General features: G+C 39.5%; 2 protein-coding genes across 2 annotated transcripts; both read right to left on the bottom strand.

The window, feature by feature from the left end:
* Positions 1-132: 132 nt before the first annotated feature.
* LOC142173754 (uncharacterized) lies at positions 133-18780 on the bottom strand. The gene is made up of 9 exons (XM_075239402.1): positions 18403-18780; positions 18051-18215; positions 17824-17891; positions 17185-17264; positions 14817-14884; positions 13959-14048; positions 4034-4172; positions 1290-2011; positions 133-510 (listed from the first exon to the last, which is right to left on the bottom strand). The coding sequence occupies exons 1-9, from the start codon at positions 18778-18780 to the stop codon at positions 133-135; spliced, it is 2088 nt and encodes a 695-aa protein (XP_075095503.1).
* Positions 18781-18831: 51 nt separating this feature from the next.
* Positions 18832-19545, bottom strand: LOC142173753 (uncharacterized). The gene is made up of 2 exons (XM_075239401.1): positions 19388-19545; positions 18832-19171 (listed from the first exon to the last, which is right to left on the bottom strand). The coding sequence occupies exons 1-2, from the start codon at positions 19543-19545 to the stop codon at positions 18832-18834; spliced, it is 498 nt and encodes a 165-aa protein (XP_075095502.1).
* Positions 19546-20200: the final 655 nt, after the last annotated feature.

Genomic DNA, 20200 nt, shown 5'->3' with positions numbered 1-20200 from the left:
CATATATATACATGATTACTAGACTCCACTAACTTAATCCCCAATTAACTAATGCCAACTACTGTAATTACTCTAACCAACTGGTGACAACTGGCTAACTGCCTTGTCCAACTGTCATACTGTCTCATATTCTCACACACCCCCTGAAGCTGGAGGGTGGAGAATGTTAAACACTCCAAGCTTGCTCAACAAATATTCATGATGTACTCTCCCAAGTCCTTTAGTCAATAGATCTGCATGCTGCTCCTTTGTCCCTATGTGATGAGTCTTAATCTTGCCATCTTTGATCTTATATCTCACAAAGTGGCAATCAATCTCTATATGCTTGGTCTTTTCGTAAAATATAGGATTGGCTGTAATCTGTAGGGCTGCTTTACTATCACAAAACACACTCACAAGTTGCATAATGGAAATGCCACGCTCTGTAAACAACCCAAGTAGCCAAACTACTTCTGCAGTAGCTGTTGCAAGACTTCTATATTCTGCTCCTGCTGAGCTTCTAGACACAATCTGTTGCGTATTAGATTTTCATGACACCAATGATTCCCCAAACTTCACAAAGAAATCAGTTACTGACCTTCTGGTATTAGGACATGCAGCCCAGTCTGCATCACAAAAGCAAGTCGGACTGTTTGCACTTTTACTGCTCAGTAGAATTCCCATTCCTGGATTCAATTTGATATATCTTACAACTCTTATTATTGCTTCGCAGTGAGATTGCTTGGGTGACTGCATAAATTGACTAAGTGTTTGCACAACAAATATTATATATGGCCTTATGATAGTCAGATATATTAATCTCCCAATAAATCTCTGATAACTTGAAGCATCCTTCATCAATTCATCTCCAGATACCCCAACATGTACATCAAATTCTGCTAAAGTAAACTTTTGATTCATATCTATTGGAGTGGCCACTAGTTTAGTAGCTCCTAACCCTAGATCAGAAATCAATTGCAAGGCATACTTCCTTTAGTTTAGTAAGATCCCTTTGTTGGATCTCATAACTTCAATTCCCAAGAAATACTTCAATTCTCCCAAATTCTTTACTTTGAACTTGTAATTTAAAACATCTTTGGTTTCCTGAATGAACTGCTCATTGTTTCATGTAATGAGCAGATCATCCACATACACAAGAACATCCACAAAGTCTGCTTCTTTCTTTTTGGTAAATAGTGAATAGTCATATAGACTTTGCTTATACCCTGCTTCAAGAAGTGCCTAAGTTTGATATTCCATTGTATTGAAGTTTACTTTAGTCCATATAAGGACTTCACTAGCTTGTGCACCTTAGTCTCCCCATGTCTTCTAAAACCTTGAGGCATTTCCATATATACTTCTTCATATAAGTCTCCCTGCAAAAATGCATTATACACATCCATTTGATACATAGTCCACCATTGTGATGCTGCTACTGCAATAACTGGCCTAACAGTTACCATTTTGGCAACTGGTGAAAATGTCTCATGGTAGTCTAACCCCTCTTTTTGGCTGTATCCTTTTGCTACTAGCCTGGCCTTGAATCTTTCAACATTTTCATTAGCTTTATACTTTATTTTATACACCCATTTTGATCCAATTGTGTTCTTTCCCTTGGGCAAGTCGACTATCTCCCATGTCATGTTGTCCTCCAATGCCTTGATTTCCTGCTTCATTGCTTCAACCCATCTCTTGTTTCTTGATGCTTCTGTGAAGTTCTGTGGTTCTGTGAGTGCTGAGACCTTTGCCATAAAGCTTTTACATGCCTGTGAAAGCTGATCATAACATAGATAGTCTGAAATAGGATATAGTGCCACATTATGTACTTTGTTCTTGGTAACATAATCTTGTAACCATATAGGTTCTTTGGTGCTTCTACCAGATCTTCTTGGATCTTGACCTCTGGTTTCTAAGGGTACATATTCAGGTACAACATCTATGCATTCAACATCCAAAGATTGGCCTGGTGCAGAATTATTTTCTCCATGCTCATCATGTTTAGCTTGTTGAGGTTCAAGTACTTGTTCAGATACTGCAGCATCATCAATATTGTTGTTACATCCCGTACTTTAATACTAGGATGAGTCGTAGTAATTCATATTAGCATGAAGGGATTAAGACCATTTACGAGATTATAAAGAATCTGTGATTAAGTTATTATAAGACCCCGTAAGTTTAACAACCTTGATACCGTTATATACATTTGATATGATATTTTGAATAGAACATTCTTGTAAAAAAAAATAAGATTTGAAAAATATAATTTTATATAGTTATTAATATTACTACTTTCGAATATGCTTTAAATTATACACATAATATGAGAAAGTTTATGAGATTTTTTTTATTGTAAAGATAGAAATTATTATTTTTTTCCACAAGAAAAGAAGGTTATCTTTTTTATCATTTTAAGAACTAAGCGTACGAAAATTTATACTCTTTATATAAGATTAGAAAAATTAGAAGTTGAGAAAATATATGTATTTTTATATTGATGTTTTAATAAAATAATAGTGTATATATTGATTAATTGTGGGGATTAAGTGAGAATTTTGGATAAGTACTGAGGGACAACCTCCACTTAGGAGTATGGAATTTTGGCAGCAAATTAGTGACTCTTTACTTACCTTATTAGGTGAAAAAAACTATACATATAGCATTTACACTTCTTAGACGTGAAGATTTCATCAAGTGATTGTGATTAGATTTAATCTATTCTAGACTTCTTTTTATTTTATTTCAATAGGTGTTCATTCCATTTCTCCAACAACTTGTAAAATCAATGAACTTGTGTATAAAGAATGAATCAAAAACGTTTAGCATCTCTTTAGTTAATAGCTAATTCCTTCATGTTGAGAATTCATGCCAACACCTTGAGGATAATTCTTTTGAATGTGATCCTAGTCTAATTCTTTATCTACGACCTTCTCGAGCTCTTATGAGCAATTAAGGTATGTTAAGGCCAATCCTTCATTCTTTTGGCACAATCTAAGTAACGATACATAAACGTAATGCTATTCCATAAATGATTCTACTCTTAGCAGTTAAGGATGTCTATGTTATTCATTCATGTAAAGTGATATTCAACGATGTCTAAGTATGTTCCTAAGTCTCTATTGAGGTATTTGATAAAGATGTTAATGTTTATAATATAGTGATACATGCATCTTCATGCATTTACCACCGTGCTACGACCGGTCAGGCAGTCATGCATTTACCATCGAGCTACGGTCGGTTGGGCAGTTATACATTTACCACCGAGCTACGGCCGGTCGGGCAGTCATGCATTTACCACTGAGCTACGGCCGATTGAGCAGTTATACATTTACCACCGAGCTACGGCTGGTCGGGCAGTCATGTATTTACCACCTCGTTACGGCCGGTCACGCAGTTACCACTGATCAGTTGGGTAGTCATGCATCATACGATTTGGATAATAGTCTCAAAGAGAAGCATTATATATATAAGTATACTAAGTATGCATATACGGTGGCACTTCAGAGATTCAGGTTGATTCTTATATCTCTTTAATTAATGTTGACTTATGGATATGTTTCAGTTCTGCCTTACATACTCAGTACATTATTTGTACTGACGTCCTTTTGTTGGGGACGCTACATTCATGCCTGCAAGTATAGATAATCAGTTGGACGAGCCCTCATAGTAGACGAGGTTAGCATTCAACGAAGGATCGATAAGATTCCACTTCATTCGGAGAGTAGCCGAGTCTATAAGTCATCGTGTCAGAGTTTTGCTACAGATTTATTTATAGGTCGGTACCCTGTCCCGTTTGATGTCAAATAATCTTAGAGACTTTGTAGATAGAGGTTCATTTTGTATAGTATGTCAGAGGCCTTGACAGCCCATATGTACTCATGTTTTATGAACGATGGTTCATTGATACAATGTTTACCCACTTATAGTTATACATTATGAGTTGTGGTCATGTTGGCCCATGACAGTTACAGAATAAAAACATATAAGTTACAGAGGGGTTCGCTCGGGCTAGTACGACACCGGGTGTCATCCACGCCTCCCCAGGTTGGGGCGTGACAATTTCCCTCTTCAACATGAGAAATGAGGGCATCTTCAAAGACTGCATCAGCTTCATCATCTTCATGAGCTTCATAGACTGCATCATAGTCATCAGTTGTATCGGTTTCACCTTCAGATGCATGATCTGCAACAGGTGTCTGCAATGGTTCAAGTGTATGATGTGCAGCATGTAGGCCTGGCAAGTGGGCCGGTCCAGGCCCGGGACCGGCCCAGGACCGCGGGCCAGATGGGCCAAACGGCTAAATAGGCCAGGACCGTTTGGTCCGGTTTTAGCGGGCCTGGTCCGGTCTCGTGGGCCGGTCCTATGATTTGGCCCGCCAGGCCCGGGATCGTTTGGCCCACTAGGGCCCGGGACCGGACCGGACCGGGACCGGCCCGGTCCCCTTAGCGGGCCTAGCGGGCCCAACGGCTAATTTTAAATTTTTTTTATTTAACGTTGGATTGTAAAACTCATTTATGAAATTTGTAAGAGATACCATGTAAATTAATATGTAACTTGTATTTTGGCACATCTTGATTAGTTTCTTTTTCTTCTCAATGGTGGTAGTTGTGCTCATTCCATAGGGGGGAGGAAGACAAAGAAAGATATTGCCATGATTTTTACATGTATATATAGTATATCTTAAGATGTATATATAGTATATAAATCGAATATAGCTTATATATAGTAAGATGTATATATATTATAGTATAGTATAGTATACATATAAGCTTATATTTATACTATACTATAGTCTATACTATATATACATCTCATAAGATATATAAACTATATTCGATATACTATATATACATCTTAAGATATACTATATATACTATACTATATATACATCTTAAGATATACTATATATACTATACTATATATACATCTTAGTATATATATTATAGTATAGTATAGTATACATATAAGCTTATATTTATACTATACTATAGTCTATACTATATATACATCTCATAAGATATATAAACTATATTCGATATACTATATATACATCTTAAGATATACTATATATACTATACTATATATACATCTTAAGATATACTATATATACTATACTACATATACATCTTAAGATATACTATATATACTATACTACATATACATCTTAAGATATACTAAGTATACTAGATATACTAGATATATATAGTAGATATACATGTATATATAGTATATCTTAAGATGTATATATAGTATATAAATCGAATATAGCTTATATATAGTAAGATGTATATATATTATAGTATAGTATAGTATACATATAAGCTTATATTTATACTATATATTTATACTATACTATAGTCTATACTATATATACATCTCATAAGATATATAAACTATATTCGATATACTATATATACATCTTAAGATATACTATATATACTATACTATATATACATCTTAAGATATACTATATATACTATACTATATATACATCTTAAGATATACTATATATATATCTTAGTATACTAGATATACTAGATATATATAGTAGATATACTATACTACATATACATCTTAAGATATACTATATATACATCTTAAGATATACTATACTATATATACATCTTAAGATATACTACATATACATCTTAAGATATACTATATATACATAGTATACTAGATATATATAGTAGATATACATGTATATATAGTATATCTTAAGATGTATATATAGTATATAAATCGAATATAGCTTATATATAGTAAGATGTATATATATTATAGTATAGTATAGTATACATATAAGCTTATATTTATACTATACTATAGTCTATACTATATATACATCTCATAAGATATATAAACTATATTCGATATACTATATATACATCTTAAGATATACTATATATACTATACTATATATACATCTTAAGATATACTATATATACTATACTACATATACATCTTAAGATATACTAAGTATACTAGATATACTAGATATATATAGTAGATATACATGTATATATAGTATATCTTAAGATGTATATATAGTATATAAATCGATATAGCTTATATATCTTAAGTTGTATATATAGTATATACTATACTATACTATAATATATATACATCTTACTATATATATTATATATATCTTAAGATGTATATTATCGAATATGACTTATATACTATGTATATATAGTATAGTGTGTGTATATATAAGATGTATATATAGTATAGTGTATATATATATATATATATATATATATATATATATATATATAGCTTATATATCTTAAGATGTATATATATCTTAAGATCTACTATACTATACTATATATATATATAGTATATCTTAAGATGTATATATAGTATATTTTAAGATGTATACTATGTATATATAATATTGTATATATATTTTTTAAGATGTATATATAGTATATAAATCGAATATAGCTTATATATCTTTATTACTATTTTTTTCTCTAACTTCTATACAAAAATAAAAATAAAAATAAAATTTTTTTGTTGGGCCCGTTTAGGCCCGTTTGGGCCCGGAACCGGACCGAGACCGGCCCACTAAACCCGGGCCCGTTAGTTCGTGGTCTCGGTCCCGAGCCGGTTCCAGCAATAAGCCCGCGAGGCCCAGGACCGGACCGTATAGGACCGGCCCACTTAGGACCGGGCCCGGCCCGCTTGCCACCCCTAGCAGCATGTACCTATAATGGTTCATGCTCAAATGCTACACTCTGTCACGACCCAATTTCCCCTCTGTGTGACGTCATGACGGCACCTAGTCTCTATAACTAGGTAAGCCTAATATTTTTGCGGAATAGTGAAATAAAAATATAAATTTAACCAACTATTCAAAAATACACAACAAATCCCAAAACCCGGAACATCGCGAATCACAAACTACAGAAAGAAAAATCTAGTATCTCTCTACATCAGAATCTAACATGGAAAATACATAAAAATAATGAACATGAGAAAGAGTAGAAGGGTACTTCGAGGTCTGCGGACGTGGTAGATATACCTTGAAGTCTCCAAAGCTGTCCCGGCTCACTGATAGTGCGGCTGATAAAGTGCACCTGGATATGCACACGAAAAACATGTGCAGAGAGTAGCATGAGTACACCACAATCGGTACCCAGTAAGTGCTAAGCCTAACCTCGGTCGAGTAGTGACGAGGTCAGGTCAGGTCCCTACTCGCAAATATATAATAAAAACAATATAGAGTGTAATACCACAATAAAATAAAGGCTAAAATTTAACAACAATGAAATCATAGAAGGTAACAGCTCAGTACACAAAAATGACAACAGGGTATCTCCCGAGATAGCGTCTCGTAGTCCCAAATGTAAATGTGCAGGGGGATCTCCCGGAATACCGTTCCGTAGTCCCAAAGTAAATATGCAGTACGCCAAAGTAAATATGTAGTACAAGGGGGATCTCCCGAAATACCGTTCCGTAGTCCCAAAGTAAATATGCAGCGCGAATGATAGAAATACAACTACATCACAAAATTCTTACAATTTAGACTAAGTACCAGTCACGGAAGAAGCAGGAAATTCACTAAGCATACTACACAGAATTCACATAAACGATTAAAACACGTAGACATGTTGTATTAGACTAAACATGATAGCTACACATATTGGAATAACTCAATTAAGAATGAAAATAGATTAGTACTCATTAAAATTGTATAACTCAAAATAACAGGAAAACATGTTGTTGCTCGATAAGAAAATCGGGTTTTACCACAACTAGCCTGTGTACGTACTTGTCACCTTACGTACTCGTCACCTCACGTACACGGTGCTCACATAACACAATGGTTCCAAATCTTAAGGGGATTTCCCCCACACAAAGTTAGGCAAGCCACTTACCTCGAACCAAGCTCAATCAATCGGTCACAATGCCTTTCCCACGAATATCCGGCTTTGAATGGCCCAAATCTAGCCAAAAGAAATTACATATCATAAATACAACCATAATAGACTCATCTAATTAATGAAATCAACACTTTAACAAAAATTCCGAAATTAACTCAAAAATTACACGTCTCGGAACCGGGTAAAAGACACAAAATACGAACACCCATTCACTCACGAGTCTAACCATATAAAAAATTACTCAAATCCGACCACAAATCCTCTTTCAAAACTCGAAATCTTTGTTGAAGAAGTTCTTCCAAAATTTTCCCAATTTCAACCCCAAAATCCGAAATTAAATGATGAAATCAACCATAGATTAGTGGAATATAACCATAAAGGAGTAGGAATCATTGCCCAAAAACTTCCTCCGAAAATCTCTCCAAATTTCACCTTCTACCGAGCTCTTAATCAAATATTTGTGTTATGAACTCAACCCTTTTTTTTAACCTTAAATTCTATCCAAGTGAGTTCTTCTTCGCGAACGCGACATCACGATTGCAAACGCGATGTACAATCTTTCACTGGCCCAAAATTCCTCCTTTGCGAACACGAGGGGACTCTCACGAACGCGTACCTTCCACTGATGGACCCTTCGCGAACGCGTAGGCTTAATGCCTGAAGCTCCCTCTGCCCCGTTCCTCTACGCGAATGCGAGGACCATATCGCGAACGTGTAGGCTTAAGGTCTCACACCTTCGCGAATGCAGGAACAACATCATGAATGCGAAGAACAACTTATCTTCCTTTCCCATATGCCCTACGCGATCGCGAGGCACCTCTCGCGAATGCAATGAAGGATTTTTTTGCAAGAAACACCATAAATGTGTCACTTCTCTAAGTCCAAAAATGACCCGTTGAGCATCCGAAACACACCCGAGGCCCTCGGGAGCTCAACCAAACGTACCAACAAGTCCTAAAATACCATACGAACTTAGTCGAATTCTCAAACCACATCAAACAATGCAAAAATCACAAATCATCTTCCGATTCAAACTTAAAGAACTTGAAACTTCCAAATTCGATAATCGATGCCGAAACCAAAAAAATCACGTCTGAATGACCCCAAATTTTGCACACAAGTCATATTCAATACTACAGACCTACTCCAACTTCCGGAATTGGATTTCGAACCCAATATCAAAATTTTCACTACCGGTCCAAAACTCCAAAATTTCGACTTTCGTCATTTCAAGCCTAAATGAGCTACGGGCCCCCAAAACACATTCCGGACACGCCCTAAGCCCAAAATCACCCAACGGAGCTAACGGAATCGACAAAATTCCATTCCAAAATCGTCTTCACATAGTTTCGACCACGGTACAAATTCTAAGACTTAAGCTCTCATTTAGGGACTAAGTGTCCCAAAACACTCCGAAACTCAAAACCAATCATCCCGGCAAGTCACAATAGCAGAAATAGATATAGGGAAAGCAGTTAATAGGGGTTCGGGGCTCTAACTCTCAAAACGACCGTCCGGGTCGTTACATCCTCCCCTCTTAAAATAATCGTTCATCCTCGAACGAGCATAGTGACATACCTGAAGTGGTAAAAAGATGAGGATAACGGCTGCGCATATCTTGCTCGGTCTCCCAAGTCGCCTCCTCGACCGGCTGTCCCCTCCAATGAACCTTCACGGAAGCAATATTCTTTGATCTTAGCTTTCTGACCTACCTGTCTAAAATAGCCACTGGCTCCTCAACATAAGATAGATCCTTGTCCAATTGAACTGAGCTGAAATCCAATACATGGGACGGATCGCCGTGATACTTTCGGAGCCTAAAAATATGGAATACCGGATAAACTCCTGCTAGACTGGGAGGCAAGGAAAGCTCATAAGCAACCTCCCCAACTTGACGCAACACCTTAAATGGACCAATAAACTTTGGGCTCAGCTTGCCCTTCTTCCAAACCTAATAACGCCCTTCATAGGTGAAACCCGAAGCAAGACTCGCTCTCCAACCATGAATGCTACATCGCGTACCTTCTGGTCCGCATAACTCTTCTGTCTGGACTGGGCTATGCGAAGTCTATCCTGAATCACCTTCACTTTTTCCAAGGCATCCTGAACCAAGTCCGTACCCAATAATCTGGCCTCGCCGGGTTCGAACCAACCCACTGGGGACCGACACTGCCTACCGTACAAAGCCTCATACTGTGCCATCTGAATGCTGAACTGATAACTGTTGTTGTAAGCAAAGTCCGCAAGTGGCAAAAACTGGTCCCAAGCACCCTCAAAATCTATTACACACGCACGGAGCATATCCTCTAATATCTGAATAGTGCGCTCGGACTGTTCGTCGGTCTGAGGGTGAAATATTGTGCTCAACTCAACCCGAGTACCCAACTCATGTTGTACAACTCTCTAGAACTGTGATGTAAACTGTGTACCCCGGTCAGATATAATAGATACTGGTATGCCATGAATCCTGACGATCTCACAGATGTAGATTCGAGCTAGTTGCTCGGAAGAATAGGTAGTCATCACATGAATGAAATGAGCCGACTTGGTCAGCCTATCCACAATCATCCAAACTGCATCAAACCTCCGCTGAGTCCGTGGGAGTCCAACAACGAAATCCATAGTGATCCGCTCTTATTTCCACACCGGAATCTCTAACTTCTGAAGCAATCCACCTGGTCGTTGATGCTCATATTTTACCTACTGCAATTCAGACATCGAGCCACATACTCTACTATGTTCTTCTTCATTCTCCTCCATCATTAATGTTGTTTCAAGTCCTGATACATCTTTGCGGCACCCGGATGAATAGAGTACCGTGAATTATGAGCCTCCTGAAGAATCAACTCATACAAACCATCTACATTGGGCATACATAGCCTGCGCACACATAGCCTGCCTTGCATCCTCAATGCACCATCATCTCCAATAGTGACCTCCTTAGCATCAATGTGTTGCACCGTGTCCTTAAGGATAGGCAGAGGGGGTCATCATATTGACGCTCCCCGATACGATCATAAAGAGAAGACTGAGAGACCACAAAAGCTAATACTCGACTCGGCTCAGAAATATTCAATCTTACAAACTGGCTAGCTAAGGCCTGAACATCCAACACCAATGGCCTCTCTACTGCTGGTAGATATGCTAAACTCCCCAAACTCTCTGCCCGGCGACTCAAAGCATCGGCCACCACATTGGCCTTCCCAGGGTGGTACAAAATAGTGATATCATAATCCTTAAGTAGCTTCAACCACCTCCGCTGATGTAAGTTAATATCTTTCTACTTCAACAGATGCTACAAACTCCGATGATCAGTGTAAATCTCACAAGGAACACTGTACAAATAATGTCGCCATATCTTCAAGGCATGAACAATTGCTGCTAACTCAAGATCGTTGACAGGATAGTTCTTTTCGTGCACCTTCAGCTGTCTGGACGCGTAGGCAATCACCCTACCATCTTGCATCAACACCGCGTCGAGACCAATTCGCGATGCATCACAATATACAGTATAAGACCCCGAATCTGTAGGTAATACCAATACTGGGGCTGTAGTCAAAACTGTCTTAAGCTTCTGAAAGCTCTCCTCATATTCCTCTGTCCACCTGAAAGGAGCACCCTTCTGAGTCAGCCCGGTCATAGGTGCTGCAATAGAGGAGAAACCCTCTACAAATCGGCGGTAATACCCCACCAAACCAAAAAAACTCCGGATCTCTGTAACTGAGGACGGTCTGGGTCAACTCTGCACTGCTTCAATCTTCTTCAGATCCACCTTGATCCCCTCACTCGATACTATATGACCCAAGAATGACACTGAGTCTATCCAAAACTCACACTTTGAAAATTTTGCATATAACTTCTTTTCTCTCAAGGTCTGAAGTGCAGTCCTCAGGTGTTGCTCATGATCCTCCCGATTCCGGGAGTATACCAGAATGTCGTCAATTAACACAATGATGAATGAGTCAAGATAGGTTCGGAACACACTGTGCATCAAGTGCATAAAAGCTATTGGGGCATTGGTCAACCCAAAAGACATCACAAGAAACTCATAGTGACCATATCTGGTCCTGAAAGCAGACTTCGGGATATGTGGTTCCCGAATCTTCAACTGATGATATCCTGAACGTAAGTCAATCTTGGAAAATACTCTGGCACCCTGTAACTGATCAAATAAGTCATCAATACGAGGCAATGGATACCTATTCTTCACTGTGACTTTGTTCAACTTGCGGTAATCAATACATATCCGCATAGAACCATCCTTCTTCTTCACAAATAAGATAGGAGCACCCTAAGGTGACACACTGGGCCGAATGAAGCCCTTATCAAGCAACTCCTGTAACTTCTCCTTCAACTCAGGAGGATCCATACGATATGGAGGAATAGAGATGGGCTGAGTGCCCGACAATAAATCAATGCCAAAATCAATATCTCTGTCGGGCGGCATGCCCGGAAAATCAGCTAGAAACACATGTGGAAAGTCCCTCACTACTGGAACTGACTCCACTGTAGGGGTATCAATACTGACGTCTCTCACATAAGCTAGATACGTGTCACACCCCCTCTCAACCATTCGTTGAGCTTTAAGAAATGAAATAACTCTGGTGGGAGTATACTAGACTAAGGTACCTCTCCACTCTAACTGCGGTAAACCTGGCATAGCCAGCATCACGGTCTTAGCGTGACAATTAAGAATAGCAAAATGGGGTGACAACCGGTCCATGCCCAAGATAACATCAAAATCTACCATGCTGAGCAATAATAAGTCAGCTCTGGTCTCAAAACCAATAAGAGCAATCAAACACGATCGATACTCGCGGTCCACAACAAGAGAATCTCCGACAGGAGTAGACACATAAACAGGGGAACTCAAAGAAACCCGCGATACGCCCAAATACGGGGAAAAATAAGAGGACACATAGGAATATGTAGAGCCTGGGTCAAATAATACCGACGCATCTCTATGACAGACTGGAACAATACCTGTAATGACAGAATCAGAAGCAACTGCCTCTGTACGAGCAGGAATGGCATAGTATCTGGCCTGGCCTCCCCCTCTAAGGCGACCTCTACCTCCCTGACCTTCACCTTGAGTTGGCTGAGCAGGTGGGGTGGCAGTTGGTGTTGTAATCCTGAGGACCCGGTGGAGCACGATGTGGATGAGAAGTCTGTGGAGGTGCACCCCTCCTAATCCTGGGGCAATCCCTCACCATATGACGAGTGTCACCACACTCAAAACAAGCTCTGGGAGGGCGTGGCTGCTGCGGCTGGCTCAGGCCAGGTCTGCTGGACTGACCGCTAGCAACGCCCCGTGCAGGAGGCACACTAGATATTGGCGGTGCATAATAAGGATCCTGGGGTCTAGAAGGAGCTGGAACACTACTGGCGGCTAGAAGAGCTGAATGAATGGGGCGGATCACATAACCCCTACAATGGCGAGCTGCTGGAACACGAGCACCAAAATAAGAACCAGTCTCTCGAGACCTCTTGGCTTCCCTCTCCTCTCTATCCCGGGCAAGCATGCCCTCCAATCTCCTGGCGATACTCACAACCTGCTGATAATAAATATCCATCTCCAACTCCCTGGCCATACTAATCCTGATACTGGGGTGGAGTCCCTCAATAAATCATCGAACCCTCTCTCGAACTGTGGCAACCAAGGCCGGTGCATGTTGGGCCAAATCACTGAAGTGGACTGCATACTCTGACACAGTTATAGCACCCTAGCGAAACTACTCAAACTCCGCGTGCCTTGAGTCCCTGAGGCTCAGAGGGACATACTCTCTCAAAAACATATCCGCGAACTGAGTCCATGTAAGTGAAGTTGCCTCAACCGGACTACTCAACTCATAAGCACACCACCACTGATAGGCTGCTCCTCTAAGCTAGAATATAGTAAAAGAAACCCCGCTCGTCTCCGCTACACCTATAGTATGGAGAATACGATGACACTCCTCCAGGAAACCCTGAGCATCATCAGTAGCCAATCCGCTGAAGGTAGGTGGGTGGTACTTCTTGTACCTCTCAAGTCTGAGCTGCTCCACCTCAGAAGCTGCTGCCCTAACCTCGGGCTGAGCTAGAGCTACCGGCTGCATTGGTACAACCTCTGGAACTTGGTCGACCTGAACCCGCTGATCTGGAGTACCAGCAACAGGAATCTGTACTCCTTCCCTGGCCTGAGATGTGGCAGGAGCAAGTGGAATCAATCCAGCCTGAGCTAAGGTGATGAACATGCTCAGAAACTGGGCTAAAGTCTCCTGGAGGGCTGGTGCAGGAACAGGTATCTCAGGTGTTTGCCCTCCAACTTGAGCTACTGGGGGCTCCTCTGTAGCAGCTCGTGTGGGTGCTCTGGCTGCACCACGTGGACGTCCTCAGCCTCTACCCCAGCCTCTCGCGGCTCTAGCATGGGGCGCGGATACCTGGTCATCAGATCCTCTTGTACGTGTCCTCACCATCTGTGAGAAAATAAAATACATAAGTTTATAATCTTTAAAGTCAACAAATTTTTCGCACGACAAGGAATCAAAGTAGTGAAATTTTCCTAACAGTTTCATAGCCTCCCAAAGATAAGTACAGACATCTCTGTACCGATCCGCGAGACTCTACTAAACTGATTTGTGACTCACGACACATATGAACCTAGAGCTCTGATACCAACTTATCACGACCCAATTTCCCCTCTGTGTGACGTCGTGATGACACCTAGTCTCTACAACTAGGTAAGCCTAACATTTTTGCGGAATAGTGAAATAAAAATATAAATTTAACCAACTATTCAAAAATACACAACAAATACCAAAACCAGAAACATCGTGAATCACAAACTACAGAAGAAAAAATCTAGTGTCTCTATATATCATAATCTAACAAGGAAAATAAAAACAATAATGAACATGAGAAAGAGTAGAAGGGGGCTTCGAGGTCTGCGGACGCGGCACATATACCTTGAACTCTCCAAAGCTGTCCCGGCTCACTGATAGTGTAGTTAATAAGGTGCACCTAGATCTGCACACTAAAAACATGTGCAGAGAGTAGCATGAGTACATCACAATCGGTACCCAGTAAGTGCCAAGCCTAACCTTAGTCGAGTAGTGACGAGGTCGGGTCAGGGTCCTACTGAAAAATATATAATAAAAATAATCTAGAGTGTAATACCGCAATAAAATAAAGGCTGAAATTTAACAACAATGAAATCATAGAAGGTAACAACTTAGTACACAGAAATCACAACAGGGGATCTCCCGAGATACCGTTTCATAGTCCCAAACATAAATGTGCAGGGAGATCTCCCGGAATACCGTTCCGTAGTCCCAAAGTAAATGTGCAGTACATGGGGGATCTCCCGAAATACCGTTCCGTAGTTCCAAAGTAAATATGCAGCGCAAATGATAGAAATACAACTACATCATGAAATTCTTACAATTTAGACTAAGTACCAGTCAAGGAAGAAGCAGAAAATTCACTAAGCATACTACACAGAATTCACATAAACGATTAAAACACGTAGACATGTTGTATTAGACTAAACATGATAGCTACACATATTGGAATAACTCAATTAAGAATGAAAATAGATTAGTACTCATTAAAATGGTATAACTCAAAATAATAGGAAAACATGTTGATGCTCGGTAAGAAAATCGGGTTTTACCACAACTAGCCAGTGTACGTACTCGTCACCTTACGTACACGACGCTCACATATCACAATAGTTCCAAATCTTAAGGGGATTTCCCCCACACAAAGTTAGGCAAGCCACTTACCTCGAGTCAAGCTCAATTAATCGGTCACAATGCCTTTCCCACGAATATCCGGCTCTGAATGGCACAAATCTAGCCAAAAGCAATTACATATCATAAATACAACCATAATAGACTCATCTAATTAATGAAATTAACACTTTAACAAAAATTCCGAAATTAACTCAAAAATTGCATGTGGGGGCCATGTCTCGGAATCGAGTAAATGTCACAAAATACGAATACCCATTCACTCACGAGTCTAACCATATAAAAATTACTCAAATCCGACCACAAATCCCCTTTCAAAACTCGAAATCTTTGTTGAAGAAGTTCTTCCAAATGTTTCCCAATTTCAACCCCAAAATCCAAAATTAAATGATGAAATCAACCATAGATTAGTGGAATATAACCATAAAGGAGTTAGGAATCATTACCCAAAAACTTCCTCCGAAAATCTCTTCAAATTTCGCCTTCTACCGAGCTCTCAATCAAATTTTTGTGTTATGAACTTAACCCTCATTTTTTAACCTTAAATTCTGCCCAGGTGTGTTCTTCTTCGCGAATGCGACATCACGATCGCGAACACGATGTACAATCTTCCACTGGCCCAAATTTCCTCCTTCGAGAACGTGAGGGGACTCTTGCGAACTCGTACCTTCCACTGACGGAGCCTTCGCGAACGCGGGAACCTCTTCGCGAACGCGTAGGCTTAATGCCCGAAGCTCCCTCTACCCTGTTCCTCTACGCGAACACGAGGACCATATCGTGAACGCGTAGGCTTAAGGTCCCACACCTTTGCGAACGCGAAGAACAACTTAGATTCCTTTCCCATATGCTCTACGCGATCGCGAGGCACCTCTCGCGAACGCGATGAAGGATTTTTCTGCAATAAAACACCATAAATCTGCCACTTCTCTAAGTCCAAAAATGACCCGTTGAGCATTTGAAACACACCCGAGGCCCCTGGGACCTCAACCAAACATACCAACAAGTCCTAAAACACCATACAAACTTAGTCGAATCCTCAAAGCACATCAAACAATGCAAAAATCACAAATCATCCTCCGATTCAAACTTAAAGTACTTGAAACTTCCAAATTCGACAATCGATGCCGAAACTAATCAAACCACGTCCGATTGACCCCAAATTTTGCACACAAGTCATATTCGATACTACGGACCTACTCCAACTTTTGGAATCGGATCCGACCCCGATATCAAAATTTCCACCACCGGTCCAAAACTCCAAAATTTTGACTTTTGCCATTTCAAGCCTAAATGAGCTACGGGCCCCCAAAACACATTTCGGACATGCCCCTAAGCCCAAAATTACCCAACGGAGCTAACGGAATCGACGAAATTCTATTTCAGAACCGTCTTCACACAGTTTCGACCACGGTCGAAATTCTAAGACTTAAGCTCTCATTTAGGGACTAAGTGTCCCAAAACACTCCGAAACTCAAAACCAATCATCCCGGCAAGTCACAATAGAAGAAATAGATATGGAAAAAGCAGTTAATAGAGGTTCGGGGCTCTAACTCTCAAAACGACCGGTCGGGTCGTTACACACTTCCCCTAGCAGGAATATTAACAGGATGCAATGAGGAAGACTTAGCAAATGAAAACATATGCTCTTTGAATACAACATCCCTGCACACAAAAAAAATGATTAGTATCAAGGTCCAAGAGTTTGTAGCCCTTTTGTGTGTCTGAATAGCCCAGGTGCACAACAGGTTTGGCTCTTGCTGAGAACTTGTTGCCATGCATCATAGCGGTGGCATAGCACAGGCATCCAAAAACTCTTAAGTGCTCAAGAGAAGGCCTTTGATGATGTAGGAGTTCATATGGTGATTTGACTTGCAAAATGATAGAATGCAGCATGTTTATAATGTAAAAAGCAGTAGTAATACATTCTCCCCAGTACTTAGTTAGTACATTTACCTGGAATTTTAGGGGCCTTGCTGTATCTAATATATGTCTATGTTTCTCAACTACCCTATTTTACTGGGGAGTGTATGCACAACTACTTTGATATATAATACCATAGAATTCAAGTAATTCAATGCACTGTTTACTAAAAAACTCTCCTCTATTATCAGTTCTAACAGTCTTAATTGCTACACTAAATTGTGTTCTTAGCATAGAGAGAAACTTTTGTAACACAACAATTTCATCACTTTTCAACTGTAGTAAATGTACCCAAGTATACCTAGAATGATCATCCACCACTGTTAGAAAGTAATATTTTCTATCATGTGTGGGAAACTTGTATGGTCCCTAAATATCCATGTGCAAAAGCATTAAAGGACTACTACTCCTTGTAACACTTCTAGGAAAAACTAGTTTGCTCTACTTAGCTAAGGGGCAGACAAAACAGTCTTTATTCACATCAAGATATTTAAGCTGTAATGATTCTATATTTTTCATTGTACTAACAGAGGTGTGACCTAATCTTTTATGCCAAAGAATGTCATTTAATTTTGGTTTCTGGACTGTTGCAACGGATGCTTTCCTCAAACCTCTAGCAATGTGCTCATCCTTCACCATATATAGGCCTCCAATTATCTTACCAATCCCCCTCACCCTGCCACTCCAAAGGTCCTGAAATACACAGAAGTCAGGATAGATGTGAACAGAGAAACTGAGTTCTTTTGTGAGCTTTGACACATACAACAAATTGAATTTGAAGTCAGGAACATATAAAACATTCTTAATCTCCATGTCCTTAAGAAATGCTGCACTACCAATGTGAGATATATTTTGTCTTCTCGCCAGTAGGTAAATGTACTTGATCTCTACCAGTTTTCAACTCAGTTTTAGAGTGTAGTATATCTAGGGAAGCAGTTATGTGATGAGTCGCACTAGAATCAACTATCCATTCTTTACTAGGATTATCAGTCATTAGTGCAGTAGCAATACCTGCCATGTTGACTTCTGGAACTATGGTATCTTTATTCAGCATATCCAGGATTTGTCTATATTGATTCTCAGTGAAGAAGTGCCCTCCTGCAGGACCATCATTATGTGCTCTTCCTCCATCCATGTGTGACTGTTCCTCATGCTCAGCATTACTAGTTGCACAATTGGCCACAACCTTCCTTTTAGCATTAAAATATGCAGGGTAGCCTATCAACTTGTAGCAATTTTCTTTCAAGTGTCCAGTCATCTTACAGTAGTCACATTTCATGAATGGCTTCTTCCCTTTGTAGCCTTATCCTCATCCAGCTTGCATAGCAATAGGATCTCTTCTAACTCCTAAGGCTGGATATGGACTTGATCTTTGGCTTTCATCCTCAATTATCAACGCATAGGCTTGGTTCAAGGTTGGTTCAAATGTTTTCATCAGAATCTGCCTCCTTTCCTGCTCATAGGTCTCATTCAGACCACTGAGAAACTGAAGCAGTCTTTGATGATGAAGGTGTTCAGTGTAATCCTTTGATTTAGCACAATCACAACCTGGCGTGGGAACTAAAGCATCATACTCCGACCACATTTCCTTCAGTCTCGTGAAATAGGAATCAACAGAATCAGCTCCTTGGGAAATCATTGCAATTTCTCTGTGCAATTGAAAAATTCAAACTCGAATGACCTTATCAAATCTCTCCTTCGGGTCCTCCCAAACTAGGTGTGCATATGATGCATAAGCTATTCCACTGACGAGGTTCGTTGATACAGTGTTCATGATCCATGAGAGCACAATCGCATTGCATGTCTCACATTCCTCATGTAATTGCTTCTTAAAGGTCTCTTTCTTACATGTACCAGTTACAAACCTTAGCTTTCGCTTAGCTTGAAGAGCAATTCGCATCATCTTATGCCATAATCCATAGTTTTCAGACCTAGTAAGTTGAATTGGGATCAAAACTGAGCTCGGTGTATTAGAAGGGTGCAGAAATAGAGGATGTGTGTGATCAATTTTCTCGTCTGCCATTACTGAATTTGAGCGAGAATTTGATCACACAAACATGAAATTACTCAGCTAAGAAGCAAACAGTATCGATTGCTCTGATACCATGTGAGTTGAGCTGATTTCAGTCACAACTCATCCTCCATTAACGGAGGTCTAAACGAGTAAGCTGAGTTTAAGGGAAGAAGGTGAATATTAGAGAGAGAATAGTTGGTGCGGAACTTTCTAGTATATTGAAAATGTAATTACAAAATCTGATATACATCACATATATATACACGATTACTAGACTCCACTAACTTAATCCCTAATTAACTAATGCCAACTACTGTAACTACTCTAACCAACTGGTGACAGCTGGCTAACTGCATTGTCGAGCTGTCATACTGCCTCATATTCTCACAACTATCAAATTTTATTCGTAAGTTATTTTGAATAAGAAAGGGTTTAACTGTTTATTTTGAATCATGGTGGTTATCTAGAGGCGGATCCAGAATTTAAATTTTATGGGTTCAACTTTTAAGATTTTTAATATTGAACCCATTATATTTTTAAAGTTATGGGTTCATATTCATTATTTTTGCAATTTTAATGAATTTTATACATAAATTTCTACTCTGCGTCGAAAGTTATGGGTTCAATTGAACTCGCATCTACCACATTGCATCTGCCCCTGTGG

Source organism: Nicotiana tabacum, chromosome 19, assembly GCF_000715075.1.
Source record: "Nicotiana tabacum cultivar K326 chromosome 19, ASM71507v2, whole genome shotgun sequence".
Classification (NCBI taxonomy): domain Eukaryota; kingdom Viridiplantae; phylum Streptophyta; class Magnoliopsida; order Solanales; family Solanaceae; genus Nicotiana; species Nicotiana tabacum.
This window is presented reverse-complemented; position numbering and strand designations above follow the sequence as displayed.